The 17,283-nt window shown below is 43.2% G+C and overlaps 1 protein-coding gene across 6 annotated transcripts in view; it reads left to right on the top strand.

Moving 5' to 3' along the window:
• Positions 1-17,283, top strand: part of TTC7A (tetratricopeptide repeat domain 7A) — a 290,642-nt gene that overhangs the window by 89,946 nt on the left and 183,413 nt on the right. For all 6 annotated transcript variants that reach the window (XM_042476228.1, XM_042476218.1, XM_042476210.1 and 3 more), the window contains exon 11: positions 14,243-14,347. In XM_042476228.1, the coding sequence (XP_042332162.1) occupies positions 14,243-14,347 (105 nt within the window). The remainder of the gene's footprint in view (positions 1-14,242; positions 14,348-17,283) is intronic.

Raw genomic sequence — 17,283 nt, 5'->3', positions numbered from 1 at the left:
GTATGGGTTGATCTCAGTGTGATTTATTAAAGGGGGGAGGGGTAAGGAAAGGGGGGGAAGGGGGAATAGGGGAAGAATGGAAGGGATGAAGAAACAGTAGAAAAATATAAGAATGTATGTATGTAAATACAGTAGATGTCTATTGTGGAAAAAGGTTTGGAAAAGAAAAGGCAAATAAAAAATAAAATAAAAAAAACATTTAGCTAGAGATCATGGAAATATATTGCTGGTTGTGCGGAACACACAAAGCCCCTTAAAAAACCTTCATGATGACTGAATTTAATGGCACACTGATTCTTTTGGAAGAAAATCTGACCAACAAGAAATGGGGTAAAATGGAGTAGCTGGAATCCACAATAACTTCTTTCTGCCCTGCAACATTTTTCTTGCAAGCTGTTTATCTCTCCATTATCCTTTCATATGTCACTTATGCCAAGCAAAGGTATATTGATATGGCTAGTTATCCCTCTTCCAGTTCAAGTCTGGTTCACATTTGTGAACAAAAGCATATCTCTCCCAATATTCTGTCCTCCTTGGTTTGCTCTATCTGCAGGGATGTTCTGGAACTTGGACTGTGTGTTGCAAATATCTGCTTCCCTGCTAATAAGGAAATGCGCCAATTTTTTTATGTTCCCATGAATAAATAAGAGAGTAATTTGATTCCCAAACATTCAGCTACAAAAATGAGGGGCCCCCCCCACCTGTTATTCAGCTGAAATGAAAAAAGTTTGGAGTGAACAGCAGTAGATGTTTTTGTATCAGAGAAGCTGTGAGTTGTGGTCCTCAAAGCTAGTTCCTAGAGTTAGAATTGTTTGTTTTTAAATTAAAGCAAAATGCAGAAGCAACCAAGTGTGGTCCATAAACCAAAAATGACTCTGATGTAAAAGATTTCTATTGGAGATACTCAAGAGCCACACTGAGTCAGAGTGGTCTGTACTGGAATCAATGGACCAATGATTTCACTCTGAATAAAGCAGGTTCATAGTTTGGCTGACTTACATCAAGAGGGACTGCATGGTGGGTGGAAAGGTCCCTTATTAATTTCTCCTCCTACACACACATAATACTCTTCATTAAAACAAGTGTTTGTTTACAAACAACCTTAACTTTCATTGCAGAGGTGGGAATTGTGTGGCCTGCGTGTCCTTTGTAGTTCCTGGACTCCAGACATGAAAGACTCTCCCTAGCCATTGAGATCAATTTTAAATGTTTTTGGCTGAAAATACTAGATTTTCTGATTTAAAATTACTCTGGGGGCACAGTTTAGTATTATAGTACTCTTCTCTCCTGGCCAAAAACAGTAGGACTCCATGTCATCTTCCAGATGTGATTTCCAGTCACAAAATGGAACTTCTGGGGAAAAGTTGGCAATTTAGGAGATGGCTCTCTGACTCCTGGAGCATGCCTGCCTCTGATTTATTGGGTCATACTGATAAGATGATAATGCTTAGTAAAGTGGGTGGCAGTTGGGAAAGAGTGAGATCACAGTACAGTGGACTGATTCAGGGCTCATTCACACTACCAAAAAAATCGGTTCTGAAACCGATTCAAATACGTGAAGTTCCTACTCACCCCGAATCTCACACAAGCGAATCCGAGGCTTGCACACCCGTTCCGTGGTAAATGGCCCCTAGCGCGGGTCTTTTGAAATCGGCGCAAATACCGTTTCTTTTTAAACACCCCGGGTCCTGGGAATGAGAACTTTGGCCTCAATCACGATCGAGGCAAATTGAGGGAGGGATTTAGGTCAGAGGGTGGGCAAAGGGCAAGGCATTTCCTCCCCTCATCGGAGGGGAGGTGGAGGAGGAAAGAGCCCTGGGCAGAAGGGCTGCTGCTGGGCAAGAAGCAGGCAGGGCTCCTGACGCCGGGAGGAAGGGGATGCTCTCCTCCTCCTCTTCCTCCTCCTCCTGCTCTCCTGCTGGCCCCTGCTCCCTCTGGGGCCATTCAAGGCCACCTCTCTTGCTGGGGGACTTGGCCAACCCCAGGAGGGCACATTGCATGCCCACGGAGGCAGCCGCTTCCAGCCTGGAGCCTGGCACCCAGAGAGGGGCTCCCCTGAGAGCCAGCCTGGCAGCCAGGGGATGGTGGGAGGAGGAGGAGGAGGGGGAGGGTCGCTGGCCAGGCAGCAGCAGGCCTCCAGCAGCTGAAGCAGGGAGAGAGATTCCTGTGTGTGTGTGTGTGTGTGTGTGTGTGTGTGTGTGTGTGTGTCAGAGGGAAAAGGGGGGGTGGTCTACTTCCCGCTCCCACAGCCTCCCCATTGCTCTTCTCCCTCACGATCCCATGGCTGGAAGGGATCCCCAAGGGACATCCAGTCCAACCCCCAATCAAAGCAACAACCCCCCCCCCTTTTCAAGCAGCCTCTTTTGACCATTTATGCGCATTTTTGGGGGGGTGACATGTCTATGTGCTTGCTTGTGCTTTATTTCCTCTTGCTCCTGGATTATTAATTATTATTATTGTTATTGTTACTGTTATATGCGGATGCTACAGTCAGAATGCCTGCACTGCATTTCCCCTTTATTCCCAATTGATTCCATGGGTTAGAGCATTCCCTCCCCTCATCGGAGGGGAGAGAGAGGAGGAAAGAGCCCAAAGGGTGGATGCTAAGGGTGACAGGTGGCAAAAGGGGAGGCTGGGCTGCATAGGGCTGGGGGTGGGGGGGAGATGGAGAAAGTGATGGAGGAGGAGGAAGGAGGAAGAGGAAGAGGACGATTGCCAAGGCTGGGGGATGTAGGGAAATGGATGTAGCAGAAGCATTTATGCGCATTTTTTGACCATTTATGCGCATTTTTGGGGGGGGTGACATGTCTGTGTGCTTGCTATTTCCTCTTGCTCCTGGATTATTATTATTATTATTATTATTATTATTATTAATGCGCTGCATTTCCCATTTATTCCCAATTGATTCCATGAGGTCACTCTCTCTCAGCCTCAGTGGAAGGCAATGGCAAAGTGTAAGCAGGAGGAAAGGGGTCAGTTCAGCAGAGGGGGAAGCTACAATGTTGCAAAAGACCTCACTTACAATCAGTGTTACATTTTTAAACAATTTTTTGGAGCAAAGGGAAAGCTACAAATGTTGCTTTTAAAAGCATTAAAAATGCATGACAATTCCATCCTTTGCCTGGGACGGGGCAGATCTGACCCAAATGCCCACAGGTTTATAAAAAATTAACCCTGTGCCTGGCTCTTTAAAAAAAGGGAGGAGGGGGAGGACACTTTCCGATGCCCTGCAAAACTTCACCATGACAATCGCTTGATTGACAGCGGCCACCTCGCGGGCAGACACAGAATGCATTCGATTTCAAACTTGTAGTGGGCACTTGCTAACGGAGCGATTCGGGGGAGGGGCATCCGGATCATCCCAGTTCCTTCCATGTCTTTTAGGCCAGTATGAATGGGGCCTTAGTCAAGGAAACCATGACCCTCAGTTTACAAGGCATGAGGGTCTTGGAAATCTGTTTCATTCATAGAATTAGCATAAGAAGTAGTAGTAGTATTTATTTATTTATTTATTTTATGGTATTTATAGCCCGCCCTTCAGCCCTAAAGGCTGTCAGAGTGGCTTACAATTATTATTTTTAATTAGACGGTTCCCTGCCCTCAGGCTTACAATCGAAAAGACACGACACAAAAGGAGAAGGGAATGCTGGTGGGAAAGGGGGTAAAGTCCAGTGGTTATTCTCTCCCTCTGAGGCCTGGACCAAGGCAGATGGACTGCAGGGAGGGCTCTCTATCTTCAGGCTAGCCCTGATGGAGCTGGGCCTGCCTGTTCCCTCCTTCGCAGGCCAAAGGATGACAGTTATCATGAAGGGAGGGCTCTCTTTCTTCAGACTAGCCCTGGTGGAGCTGGGCCTGCCTGTTCACTCCCTCACAGGCCAAAGGATGAAAGTTAGTAGTAGTTGTGTGCCTTTGAGTTTTCTGGCTTATAGTGACCCTAAGGTGACCCTATCACAGAGTTCTGGAATGACCTGCCGGAGGAGACCCGCCATATTACCAATCTTGACAGCTTTAAAAAAGGCGGTCAAGACAGATCTTTTCCAACAGGCCTTCCCAGATTAGCATCTCAGTCTTGTCTGTTTAAATAATTTTAACGGTATTGTTTTATTGTTACTGTTTATAATTAAGATTCATTGGCTATGGTGGGTGGGTGGGTTTCTGGGACATTGCATTTTATTTTAATGTTTTAATGTTGTTAGCTGCCTCGATCTTTAATGGAGAAGTGGGGATAAATTATTATTATTATTATTATTATTATTATTATTATTATTATTATTATTAATTTATTATTTTCTAGGGCTCAGAGACTGTAACTTACCGAAGGCCACCCAGTGTGTTTTCATGGCCAAGTAGGGAATCAAACCCAGCTGGACTAGTGATTAGCAAGTCATTAGTTACGAGTTATGAGTAATCTTGTCTTGTTCTTTTTGCGCCAGTGAATCTAACTGATGTTATTATTTGCACTGTTCCTTAGATCTTAGACGTTAAAATTACCTGACCATTCTGGCAGCTGTACAATCCATGCTATTGTGCTTTCAGACAGGTATACTGCAAGCAAAAAGTTAATGGGGTGTTGTGGTTTGAATGGTGGACTAGGACTCAAGGGGATCAGAGTTCAAATCCCTACTTAGCCATGGATCACCACTTGTTCTTATCAAGTCAAACTCTGACTAAATGTTGCCAAGAAAACCCTATGATAAAGTCACCATAGAGTTGACACACAATAACAACAACAACAAAATGATAGGTTTCCAAAATGATAATTTCTGACATGTTAAGAATTTCCAGGGGTCTTGTTTTTAGAGTTGTATAACTCAAAATACTGAAGCTGCCCACTATTTGGCAGCTGGTCCTTCTCACTATGGCCCCATTCAGACTGGCATCAAAAATCTGGAAGGAACTGGGCTGATTCAGATGCCCCTCCCCTGAATCTCTCCGTTAGCAAGTGCCCACTACAAAAAGAGGGGCATTTTAAATCAAATGCATTCTGTGCCTGCTGTGAAAGTGCCTGCTGTCAATCAAGCGATCGTCATGGTGACGTTTTTGCAGGGGCATCGGAGGTGTCCTCCCCCCTCCTTTTTTTTAAAGAGCCATGCACAATATGCCCCAAAGTGTCAATTTTTTAAAAAAACCCTTTTTGTGTGTTGTGTGTATATGGGGGCATTTGGGTCAGATCTGCCCCGTCCCCATTTTCAGTCCCATGAAAGCTAATGCATCCCCCACTCCTTGCCCCCCAGAATGCCTCTTACACATGAAATGATGATGATGATGATGATGATGATGATGATGATGATGATGATGATGATAACAATAAATTCCTCACCTCAGAAATGCCAGTAAAGGATGCAATTGCCATGCATTCCTTTTTTTTTTTTTTTTGCTTTTAAAAGCAATTCAGGGCTGCCTCTGATTCAGTAGCAAAAGCATGTATCATTATCTAATTGACAAGAGCAAAAAATGTAACATTCCAATTGTAAGTCTAGCCCTTTGCAACATTTGTAACATTTCCCCTTTGCTGGAAGCCAGCAGATGAAAGGGAAAGTGCACATGCTGCTAGCGCTGCTCTATCTGCCTCAAGAAAACAAATCATGCGCATATTTGGTCAAAAATATTTTTAAAAAAATATGAAAGGGGGGGGGGTGCCTGATGTGAGCTCCGTTCGTGCCCTGCCTTTGACCTGACCTGACCTGACCTGACTCTTTTCCTCCTGCTAGAAGAGCTTTGCCATTGCCTTCCAGTGAGGCTGAGAGAGTGTGACCTGTCAGTTCCAACTAAAGTAGACCCATGGAATGAATTGGGAATATAATGGAAATGCAGCACAGGCATTCCTGTAGCATCCTCATATAATACAAATAATAATAATAATAATAATAATCCAGGAGCAAGAGGAAGTGAAAATAGAACAAGCAGCCTAATTTCTCTACATGCCCCAGCGTAGCCCCGCAACCCAATTCCCCCTGGAAATCCTCCTCCTCCTCCTTTCTTCAGACCCTCTCCTTCCTCAGGGATGCCCATTGACCCTTTCCCCCAGCTCCTTCATCCTCCTCCTCCTCCTGCTCCGTTTTAGAATCCCCTCCATGGCTCCCTTCCTCCCACGGCCCCTTTCTCCTCCTCCTCCTCCTCCTCCTCCTCCTCCTTCATCACTTTCTCCACCCCCCACCTCTCTGACAGCCCTCTGCAGCTCAAACGTCACCCCTGATTTCCCCCTTTCCTCCTGACACCCTTTGCATCCAGATTCCCCTTTTTTCAGCTCTTTCCTCCTCCTCCTCCCCCCTCCCTTCTGATGATGGGAGGGAATGCTCTGACCTCTGGCTGCCCCCAGACCCTAATCCCTCCCTAATTTGTGCTGATCATGATCGAGGGCAAGTTCAAATTTCACGCAACCCGAGTCTTTTGGGAAAAGAAGGATTTTAGCCCAAATCTGGATACCTCGGTGTATGGGGCATTTCCTTGTGCAAGCCCCGACATGGATTGTGACGGATTTGGATCCAATATGAACTTCACGTGCAAGAATCACTTTCAGACCCATTTTTTTCTGCAGTCTGAATGGCCCCTTAGTAATGTTTTTACTATAATGTTTAGGGAGTAATCTTTACTGTTCTTCACTGTCAGGGGATTAAAGATTACCTTGTTGATTATCTCTGCTGCTTTTCAATTATGAATCCATCAGTTTATCCATTGATGGGTCGTTGCTTACAGATCCATAAGGACAAAGGAAAGATTACTTCCTTATTCTTCTCTGCTCATCTAATCCCTGAAAGACATCTTGCATTGGGCAGTGGGGCATGGTCCTTTTGTAGGAATATGGGAAATTCCAGCCTCAAGGAATTCCACTAGCCTTAGTGTAGTTCTTGCTTTGTATCCTTTAACTTTCTCAGATTTCTCTCTGGAGCAGGGACATTCAAGTTCATTGCATAGTTTCGTTATAAGTAGAATTTGTTGGTAATACTCTCCAGTGATTTCCTTCCAGGGTCTCCTGCTTCACTACAGACACAGACACACATCTAGTTAATTGAAAAAGCTATTGGCTGAATTTTTCTTCTGTGCATACAGTATGATTCTAGATGGATTCCTACACTTATAAAACAGTTCAACTATAAAATGCTTGGCAAAATCTGCACAGCTTCAGCTTTTAGTGGAAGAAGCTGCATCTGTGAACTGTTGTTTGCCTTAAGGGCTAGTAAAGCAGGTTTCTCACTATTGACAGACCAGACTACACTGCAAAATTAATGCAGTTTGATATTGCTTTAACTGTCACATCTCCATCCTATGGAATCTTGGGCTTTGTAGTTTGTTGTGGCACCAGATCTCTCTGACAGAGAAGGCTAAATATCCCACAAAACTACAAATCCTAGAATTCCATAGCATTGAGCCATGGCAGCCCAGGTTGCTTGTCTCAGTTAGAAAAAAAAGTGTGCATTGTACCATATTTTTGGCCCCTAAGGGCTGAATCTGGTATCTGATTTGGGCCGGAGGCTGCTCATAAGTAACTATGCATGTATGTGCAATCACAAGCACGCATGAAGCATCTTTCAAAGTGTATCTTAGTACAGAGGTGTTTGCAGGTTCAAATCTTCCTTTTTCATCCATTAAAATCTAGGGAACACTGGAGAATGGGGAAGTTGTTGTATGAGGTTGTAATTCCCCTTACTAGTGATGGGAAAACAGTAGTTCTGCAGGCAGAACTATTGAGGACTGAGAGAGGTCAAAGCACCTCCCAATGGCTGCTGTGACATTATTGTTCCTCTGTTACCAATAGTGGCAGGGAAGTACTGATTTCAGCTGGTTTAGGATTGCTCAGGAAAGAGGAGGCTATGACCTCTTCTACCTTCCAGTGACACCAACTATTTTCATGCCACTATTAGCAGTGTGATATGCAGCCATCATGCTTAGCAGCCATTAATCCCTTTATCCTTCATGAAGTTCTCTAATCCCCCTTTAAGCTGTTCAAGGTGGTGGTCAGAACTAGAATTTGTTGCAAGAAATTATTCCCGCTTCTCTCATGTCTTGCCTCCAGAATTAAACATATATTTCTTTTTCCTAAGTAATGGCATCTATGAGTACAAAACATTTCAACACATTCACTGGAAAGGTGGTTCACAGATCAGATAAGATGCATCATTCCTATACTGTACTTATATGAAAAACAAAAGTCATATTTACATACAAAAAGTTGTTCTCATCACCTTTCCCATGGTATAAGGCAATGCCATTCCAGAGTAATGAAGGTTAGTAGAAAAATAGCAGCATAAATGGTACCATGCTCAATATCTTTCAGTAACAACTGACTAACAATGAAGATTGTTATGATACCATAAAGATTAACATGTTTTATTTGGCATTAGCTTTTAGACAGCTGCTCAGTTAGACAGCTGCCCATTTCATCAGAAGCATCTGATGTCATTGGCTGCTCTCCAGAAAAGATTATACCTGATAAAATACGTTTGTCTTTAAGAACTCCCCAAGAATCTTTGTTATTTTTGCTGTCACATACTAACATGACTACCCCTCTGGAGAGAACTTACTAACGTTTCTACTAGTTTTCGCTTTTCCATGCTGCACTAAGGGTGCTTTTGGTGTGTGTGTGTTTTTTGTATTCATCCTGGGTTGAACAAGGTGCAGTTGATGTTGTCTTCCATTTGCAACCCTCCAGTGTTTCCCCACCACTTCTTCCATGCATTGTATTTCTTTTCACATGAAATCTGCTAAGGAGAGGAGGATGGGATGTATTTATTTAATTTGAAGATTATTTTAATAGCGGGCCCTTGGTATGAGCTGTGGTTTGCTTCCAGGACCTCCAGTGGATACCAAAATCTGTGGAAGCTCAAGTCCCCTTATATATGATGGCTTAGTAAAATGGTGTCCCTTGTATCAAATGGTTTGGTGCCAGTGTAGCATAATGGTTTGAGTCTTGGATTAGGACTCTGGAGCCCAGGGTTTGACTCCCAGTTCAACTATGAAACCCACTGGATGACTTTGGCCAAGTTACATGCTCCCAGCTTCAAGGAAAGACAATGGCAAACCTCCTCTGAGCAAATCTTGCCAAGAAAACCCCAGGATAGGTTCACCGTAGGGTCGCCATAAGTCAGAATTGACTTGAAGGCACACAACAACAAATATAAAATGGTGAACAGCAAGTTTGCCTTTTGGAATTTTTTTGTGTGTGTGAATAATTTGAAGTTGTGGATGGCTGTATCTGTGGATTGCAAGGGTTGACTGTATTTTACTCCTTAAACCAAGAAAGACTCATAGAAGGAGACAAAAACCAGTCCTTGCTCATTGAATCCAAATGACACAAGGTGCAGGGAACGGGACTGGTGGTGGTGGAATGAAGTGTCCAGAGAATTTCCCAAGAGATTAAAAGTGTTTGTATGTCATAGTGGCCAATAGCTTCTAAATAGGTGCTTTATTGTTTGAAATGAAGAAGCCAAACTTCTTCTGTTTGATTGCCTTTGTGACCACTCATGTTACGGTCATGGGAGGGTCACTATTCATCTACACAGTCTTCCTGTATCATCTAAAGTAGAATGTAGATGCCTCTGAGATTGTAACACTGTCACTTAATTTGCCTTGTAAGCTGTGTGAGAGCCAGTGTGGTGTAGTTGTTTCAGTGTTGTGCTAGACCTCCAGAGACTCTGCTCAGCCATGGAAACCCACTAGTGAGCTGGGCAAGTCATACTCTCTCAGCATCTAGAAGGTAATGGCAAACATCTTTTGAATAAATAGTTCTGAGAAAACCCTAGGATAGGATTGTCAAAAATTGGAGTAATCTTGAAAGCACATAACAACAACACTGTTTTTCAGTGTACAGTAGTAGGTAATACTTATTTTCTGAATGTGTTGGGTTGCTATGCTGGGTAAGTCCTTTTTGCTTTCTTCTCCTCTTCTGCCTCTTCCTGTTTTCCCTTTGCTTTCTGTATGTCACTTTCCCCTGTCTTCTCAGGACAGGTTCATTCCTCAAGAAGTCCCTCTGACTGTAACTGTGGGAGAGAGGGGCCAACACTGATTCCTGCTTGGTAGTAGGCCAGTAGCTTGTGTATAACAAGTTGGAATTGCTGCATACTTTTGAACTGAAGGCACTAGGAGCCATTCACCTGGAAGCTTTCAGAATGGGAGATGGTGGGAAAGAAACAGGTGGCTGAAGTCAAAACCAAAATGGGAGGCAGAGTTTGCCTCTGGGAATCTGATGAGGAAAACCTGCTGCCTGGGAGATGTACTTCGGGGCTGAAGTAATGGCATGCTGTCTTTTGATGGATAGTGATGCGAAGGCAATCAACAACAGCAACAAGGACAGTGATGGCAAACCTCTTAGAGACTGAGTGCCCAAACTCAGTAGCATTCTTGCATCGGGAATCACCCAGTGCCTGCGGGTGAGGTGTGGAGGAGACTTCTGGGGGTGGAACTTCTGGGGGGGAAACACAAAGCACACTCTCTCAGCCTTAGACTAGCCTTAGGCTAGCAATAGCAAACCCCTCTTTGATGAAACTTCCCAAGAAAGTTTCACTTTCCCAAGATAGTTTCACCTTATGGTCACCATAAGTTGGAAACGACTTGAAGGCACACAACTCATGCTCTCTCAGCCTCAAGGGATGACAAGGGCAATCCACTCCACTCCTTCTCCCTCCTATGCCATTAACTAGCACTGGGAACCAGTTAAAAGTATGAGAGGGGAGAAGGAACAGGCACACATGTGCTCTGCTCCTTCCCCCACCCTCGCCTGCCTTTAACTGGCTTTGGGAAGCCAGTTATAGGCACAGGAAGGCAAGGAAAGAGGAAGAACAGGTGCACATCGGCTCTTCCTCTTCCTCCGCCCTCCCATCCCTTTAACTGCATCCCCAGAGACATTTAAAGGGACGGGAAGATGGGAGAAGAGAAGGAGCCAGTGCAGAGATGGCACATGTGCCATAGGTTCGCCACCACTGTGCTAGGACTTGCGTATGTGGAAATTCTCATAAGAATAAGGATGCTGGAGAGGGAACAGACCTGTGCTCCAGTTAGATTTTCCTTCGGGAATTGTATGCATGGGCAGTGTTCCATATCCATTGATTTCTCACTGAAGTAGATTGCCTAGTAATATTTGTTTCTTGTGTCTTTATTAATAGTATGTGACATAAAACCAAACTATGAGTTATATGAGAAAATCTGTAATGGGATCTCTTATCTTATTTGAAGGGTTATTTGAAGGGATGCCATATTAAGGATGGAGCAAACTTGTTTTTTGCTGCTCCAGAGACTAGGACATGGAACAGTGGATGCAAGCTAGAGGAAAAGAGATTCCACCCAGACATTAGGAAGAACTTATTGACAGTTAGAACCATTCCACAGTGATATATGCCACCTTCCATGCTGAATGGTCATCTGTTTGTGTGTGTGTGTGTACTTGGATTGTGTATTTGTGCATGCCGGGGGACAAAATGGCTCTGGTGGTCTCTTCCAGTACTATCATTCTATGATTTTTTTTATCTTTCAAAAGCAAACAGAAATACAACTGTGAGGGGCTGAGAACTGTCTTGACAGTACCCATCAGTGGAGAGAAGGGTGTTGCAAACCTTGCTTCTCTAGTATTTTCCAAATGAGCCCCCCCCCCCCTTTTCCCAACAGCTGTTCTTCACCTTGCAGGGAAAATATTGTGCTGTTCCTGTTCAACAGATAAGGGGATGTAGGGGGAAGAATGTACCCCTCCTTCCTATCCAGGGCTGCTTTAAGGAAATTCTTTCTGGCCAGTCTGCTTAAAGGCAAATTAAACCCTAATTTGACCTGGAGCTCAGATCATATTGTAGTTATTCCTTGCATACTTGCTTCTCAGTGATGTTGATGTATTCTCAATGAGCTCAAATGATTGGCTGATGTTTCTTATATTGCTTATGATAGCTAGTGGGACACACCTACCACACAGAACAAGGAAGAGGCAAGTCGCCTTCCATATATTTATAAATGTGGGAGGCAGAAATAAAAGCAGAGTTACAGTGTGCCCAGCAAGAAACAGGTCTACATTTTATGATTGGTTAAAGAGGCATCTTTATGTTAGTGTTAGGGAGGTCTAAGTAGATTCTGCTTGTTTCCAGTAATGATGGTGGGATTTCTGTTGCTTTATGTTTCGCCTTGAGTAATAGTCTAATAAGAACTCTTTTTAAAGTGGGGAATTGAGATGAAATCTTTCTTTCATAAATCACCCTCCTCATCTAGGTCTGCCTTTCCTGGATCCTTTACATTAAGACTGGGAAGCCATGGACAAGGTGATCTAATGTCATAACCATAAAGGACATGTTTTGCAGTGCAAAATGTAGGGCATTCAAGAAAAAATGTAGGACATTTCCAAATAAAAACTGAAACTCATATGAATGTAACTTCTTAGTCACGTTCAAATTGTCATTTTGAAATTCCTCCTGGCCAGAATGTTGAAATGGTGGTTTGCCCTGGAAAAAGAGGACATCTGATCACCCTGGCCGTGGATTATTCAAAAGCAGCACTTGTTCCACTTCCCCCCACCTTTGGAAACACAGAAATCCATGCTTCCTGTTGGTGATGAAGGACATTTCTGGTTTTGCTTTAAGAGTTTGGGGAACAAAAATAAAGTATGCAGTAGACACAGTATGAAGATTATCAGACGAGGGATGTCTGTTCCTGTCCCATCATATACCCATCCTTCCTGCATGATCACAGGAAGGACTTTTAGATGGGTTCACGCTTATCTCATCCAGGAAGCGTGAATGACAGCCATCGTGTGACAGGCTTTCAGATGAAGTCACACAGATCTCATAATTATCCCACCATTAACCTGTCATTAAAGCAACATTGGCTGGCATATTGAATTAATAGAAGTTCATGTTAATGCAGTGCTGCTTTAATGTCACATTAATGGTGGAATTGGCACTACGATTTGAAAGCCTTTCGTACTATCACAGTCACGGACAGATTAAGGATGGGATGAGGGTAGGGGAGTGATCCCATCCCTGTCCCGTCCCCGTGTGAAAATCTCTTAAGTTTTTGCTGAGAATTGTGGCCTCTGATGACATCTGAAGGCATGGTTCCCCATTCTGCAGGAAAAAGGTTTGGGGAAGCTCTGGGAGATGCAGGAAGGGCCTTGGTGCATCCTGTGAATGGTGCCATTCCCACTCTTGCCTTTCAAAGACCACTCAATCAGCGCAGGGGGAAAATTTCCCATTGTGCCACCCTTTACATTGGGGTGGGCAACTTTGGCATTTTATTTATTTATTTAGAGTATTTATACCCCGCTCTTTAGCCATGAAAGCCCTCAGAGTGGTTTACAGATTGTTCATTTGAAAGTTTTTTGCCCTCAGGTTTACAATCTAAAAAGATAATGGCACAAAAGGAGAAGGGAATGGCAGTGGGGAAAGGGATCAAGTCCACCAGATACCGCTGGTTCTCTTCCTCTGAGACCAGGGTGTGGCAGTTAAGATGCAGGGAGGAGGCATTTCATCTGTTTCTGGGTCTAGGCATGGTGGAGCTATGGGCTATGCTGCTGCCCTCCCCAAAGTCTGAAAATTATTTTAAAGGAAATGTGTGCACAATGTATATATATTTATTTGAAGAGATACACAGATATACTATTCTTCCTCAATGCTCTTTCATCCAAATAAAATCAAAAACATTTTATTGCCAGGGCTGCCCAGTGACATGCATAATACTAAAATGAATTCGTCTGAGCAGATGCAGAGCGGGTTTCCTTTACCTCTGAGTATGTGCATCAGGTGCTGACACAGGAGTGGGGATGCAGACCAAGCTTGTAAATGAGAAGATGCAGTTTGGGCAAGCCTAAACTGTTTTAGGCTTAAATCTAAGCCTCTTTTACTTGCTAAACACTGCAGAGGCAGTGCTTGCTGGATGAAGGATTCTGGGTGTTGTAGTTCAAAAACTGGTATTTCCAAGCTTTCTTTTATGGAAGTATTTAGCACTGATAAAAACCAGTGTGGCGTAGTAGAAGCACTGGATTAAGATGCTAGAGGCCAAGCTTCAAATCCCTGCTCAGCCATGAAAACCCACTGGGTGACCCTGGGCTTGTTACTCTCAGCCTCAAAGGCAGGCACTGGCAAATCCCTACTGAACAAAGCTTGCAAGAGAACCCCATGACTGGGTTTCCTTAAGTTGAAAATGACTGGAAGGCAAAAATCAACAACAACAAATTTAGCATTGGGAAGGTGACATTTGGGTTAAGTAACTTGCATTTGCTCCACAGTTGCACTGTCTAACCATCTTCTCCCCCTTCTCATTTTTCTCTCTCTAGTCCGCACACGCTGTCTCGGTGCTCAGAGAATGTGCTAAGCTGCGTCCTACAGATCCCACTGTCCCTCTCCTGGCTGCCAAGGTCTGCATTGGGCGTCTGCACTGGGTAAGCGAGCTGGCGCAGTGCTTCTTACATAAGACATTAGGTGCCGCATTGACAACAGCACTTGAGTGCAGTTTCAAGAGAAGAGAGACAAGAGGAGAGTGGGGGAAGAAATCCTGAATAGCTGTAGAATTATAAATCTGCGCTGAAATGTTGCAACAATCTCCCCACCTCCCAGAAATGCTGTTCTCTTTTGCTTCTAGGGGATGGGGAAGGAAAATTTGTTTCAGACTTGTCATAAAGTGCAAGCTGCCTGTTCAAACTGATTTCCCTGAACAGAATCAAAATAATTGAGTCTTTTTGCCTCCTAATGACTGTGCAGCCTGGTGTGAGCCATGCCCTTGTGTGTTTATTGGGAAAAATGCCCCACACTGTATGATATGATTTAGTTCCCTGTTAAGCTGTGCATTGACTTGCTGCTGAAATGAACCTAGAAATCTGCCTACCCATTGGAAGGCTTGGTTTTTTTTTTTTTTTCTTTTAGGCTCTGGCTGTTAGCTGGGTTTCTTCTTTTTGTTCTTAACCCCAGAATGGCAGGCTGCTTTTGTCTGTCTGTCTGTGTGTGTGTGTGTGTTCGTTCCCCTTCATTTTGGTCTTGTTAATATGTACCTTCTGGTTACATCAAGAGGGCGGGTGGGAGAGGCTGTGGCTTTATAAAATGCTGATCATCTTCAGCAGCAGAAGCAGCTGCTAGTCTTTAGCGGTTCACATTTAATAAATTCTCCAAGCAAGATCCTGCTCTGCCTGTCAAATCCTTCTCCGCCAGGTGGCCCTGCAGTCAACGGCTGGTAATTTTGTGAGCCAAATCACAAGAGAGGCAAGCTGCAGAGAAGGAAAATAGATGGTTGGCCAAGTGCTTGGGGTTGATTAATTGTCTTGCTTTTAATTGATTTGACTGAATAATGAACAGGTTGAAATAAATATTAGGGAATCAATATAACAGGTGACAAAACCATGTGGACACTTAATACACAGCTCACCTTCTGTTAACTGACAGGGCTGACAAATAATTAATCCCTGGGATTTAAAAAGAAATTGTTAGTATATTCGAGTGTTGCATTGCTCTAAAGTGCATTGCTTAATGCAGTTGTGTCTGTCTGTCTGTCTGTTTCTGTATGTAAGTCAGTTAGGCAATGCCTTTGAAAAGCAACACTAAAAATAAAATACTAAAATAAATAAATAAATAAATAAAACACTAAATAAAATAAATAAAACACTGAAAATAGTTCACATTTTAATATTTGTTTTGGCCAAGGCAGCATATTCTAATAACAGGTCATGCCCTCAAGAATTTCTTCCTAACGTTTAGGTAGAATCTCTTTTCCTGTAGCTTGAATCCATTGCTTTGTGTCCTAGTCTCTGGAGCAACAGAAAATAAGCTCCATTCTCAATATAACACCCCTTCAGATATTTAAACATGGCTACTCCATCAGATGGAATAAAAGACTATGGGCCATCTATATTCTCAGTGTCTCTTTCTTGCCCCCATCATCTAATACAGTACCCGTGTAATCCCAAACTATTTTAATTCATTTTTTTAAAAGGTTAAATCATATATGTCTTTCTTTCCCACCCAGATTTGCATCCCACCCCAGGAATGGCTTGCAACAAATATAATTCAATGCTAAACCAAAAAAAAAAAAAAATTGTCTATAGTTCAGAGGCCTTTTACAGCACAGTTCTATTTGTATTTACCCTAAAGTAGGACCTATGAGTGCAGTGTACAACTTATTTCTCAGTAAGGGTGTATAGTTTTAGTACAGTGGGAGAAGGTTTCAGGAAAATGGAAAAAAGAAAAAAAATGTATTTTCTCCCCCCACCCCAAGCCTGTTCCCTCCCGCTCAAGGCTTGGCGAATGTGGAAGCACAACAAAGCTTTTATTCTGGGTGAGTTGTAGTCCTAAATAGAAGTACTTATTTTAGCTGATGAATATGCCCTGTAATATTTTGTTGTAGATCCCCCATAGATTTAAGCCCTTAAGAGCCCTGGTGGTGCAGTGATTAAATACCTGTACTGCAGCCACTCACTCACAAACCATAAGGTTGCAAGTTCAATACCAGCCAAGGGCTCAAGCTCAACTCAGGTTTGCATCCTTCCAAGGTTGCTAAAATGAGTTCTCAGCTTGTTGGGGGCAATTAGCTTACAGTTATAAACTGCTTAGGGAGTGCTGAAGTGCACTGATAAGTGGTATAGAAATGTACTTGCTATTGCTATCTGAACGATAAGTGGGATATATACAACCAACTGGAAAAGAATATAAGACATAGGCCAACATTTTCCAACCAGGCCTTCCACAAATAAGTTGGGTTACAACCTGCACAATCCTATTGCCCGTGTAGGCACGGAACGAGGGGAGATGTAGTTCAACATATCTGAAGGGCGTAAGGTTGAAGGAGGCTGACGTATGTTAGAGTTACAGGTTGAGTCTCCCCTTATCCAGATTTCTGAAATCCAAAATATTGCAAAACCCAAAACTCTTTCCATGGATGACTGAGATAGTGGCAGCTTTGCTTTGTGATGGTTCAGTGTGCACAAACTTTGTTTCAGGCACAGAATTATTTAAAAGGTATTGTATAAGATTACCTTCGGGCTTATGAAGCATAAATGAATACCGTGTTTTGAGTTAGGTCCCATCTCCAAGATAACTCATTATGTGTATGTAAATATTCCAAAATCCATCCAAAACACTTCTGGTCCCAAGCATTTGGATAACGAAGACTTAACCTGTACCTACTAAAAATGATAATATATATTTAAAATGAAGCTCACTTGATTCCCATTACTCATCCGCAGTTCCACATTCTTCAGTCAACAAAATGTAATGCCCCTGACTTGGGAGACCTGCATTCCTAAATATGATAATTACAGCAATCATGTACACTCAAATTGCCCAGTAATAACATTAGAATGAGATCATTGTCAGTGGAAGTTCAGCAAGA

The sequence above is a fragment of the Sceloporus undulatus genome, chromosome 1 (assembly GCF_019175285.1).
Source record: "Sceloporus undulatus isolate JIND9_A2432 ecotype Alabama chromosome 1, SceUnd_v1.1, whole genome shotgun sequence".
Lineage (NCBI taxonomy): Eukaryota > Metazoa > Chordata > Lepidosauria > Squamata > Phrynosomatidae > Sceloporus > Sceloporus undulatus.
The sequence above is the reverse complement of the archived record's forward strand: the minus strand, read 5'-3'. Positions and strand labels throughout refer to the sequence as shown.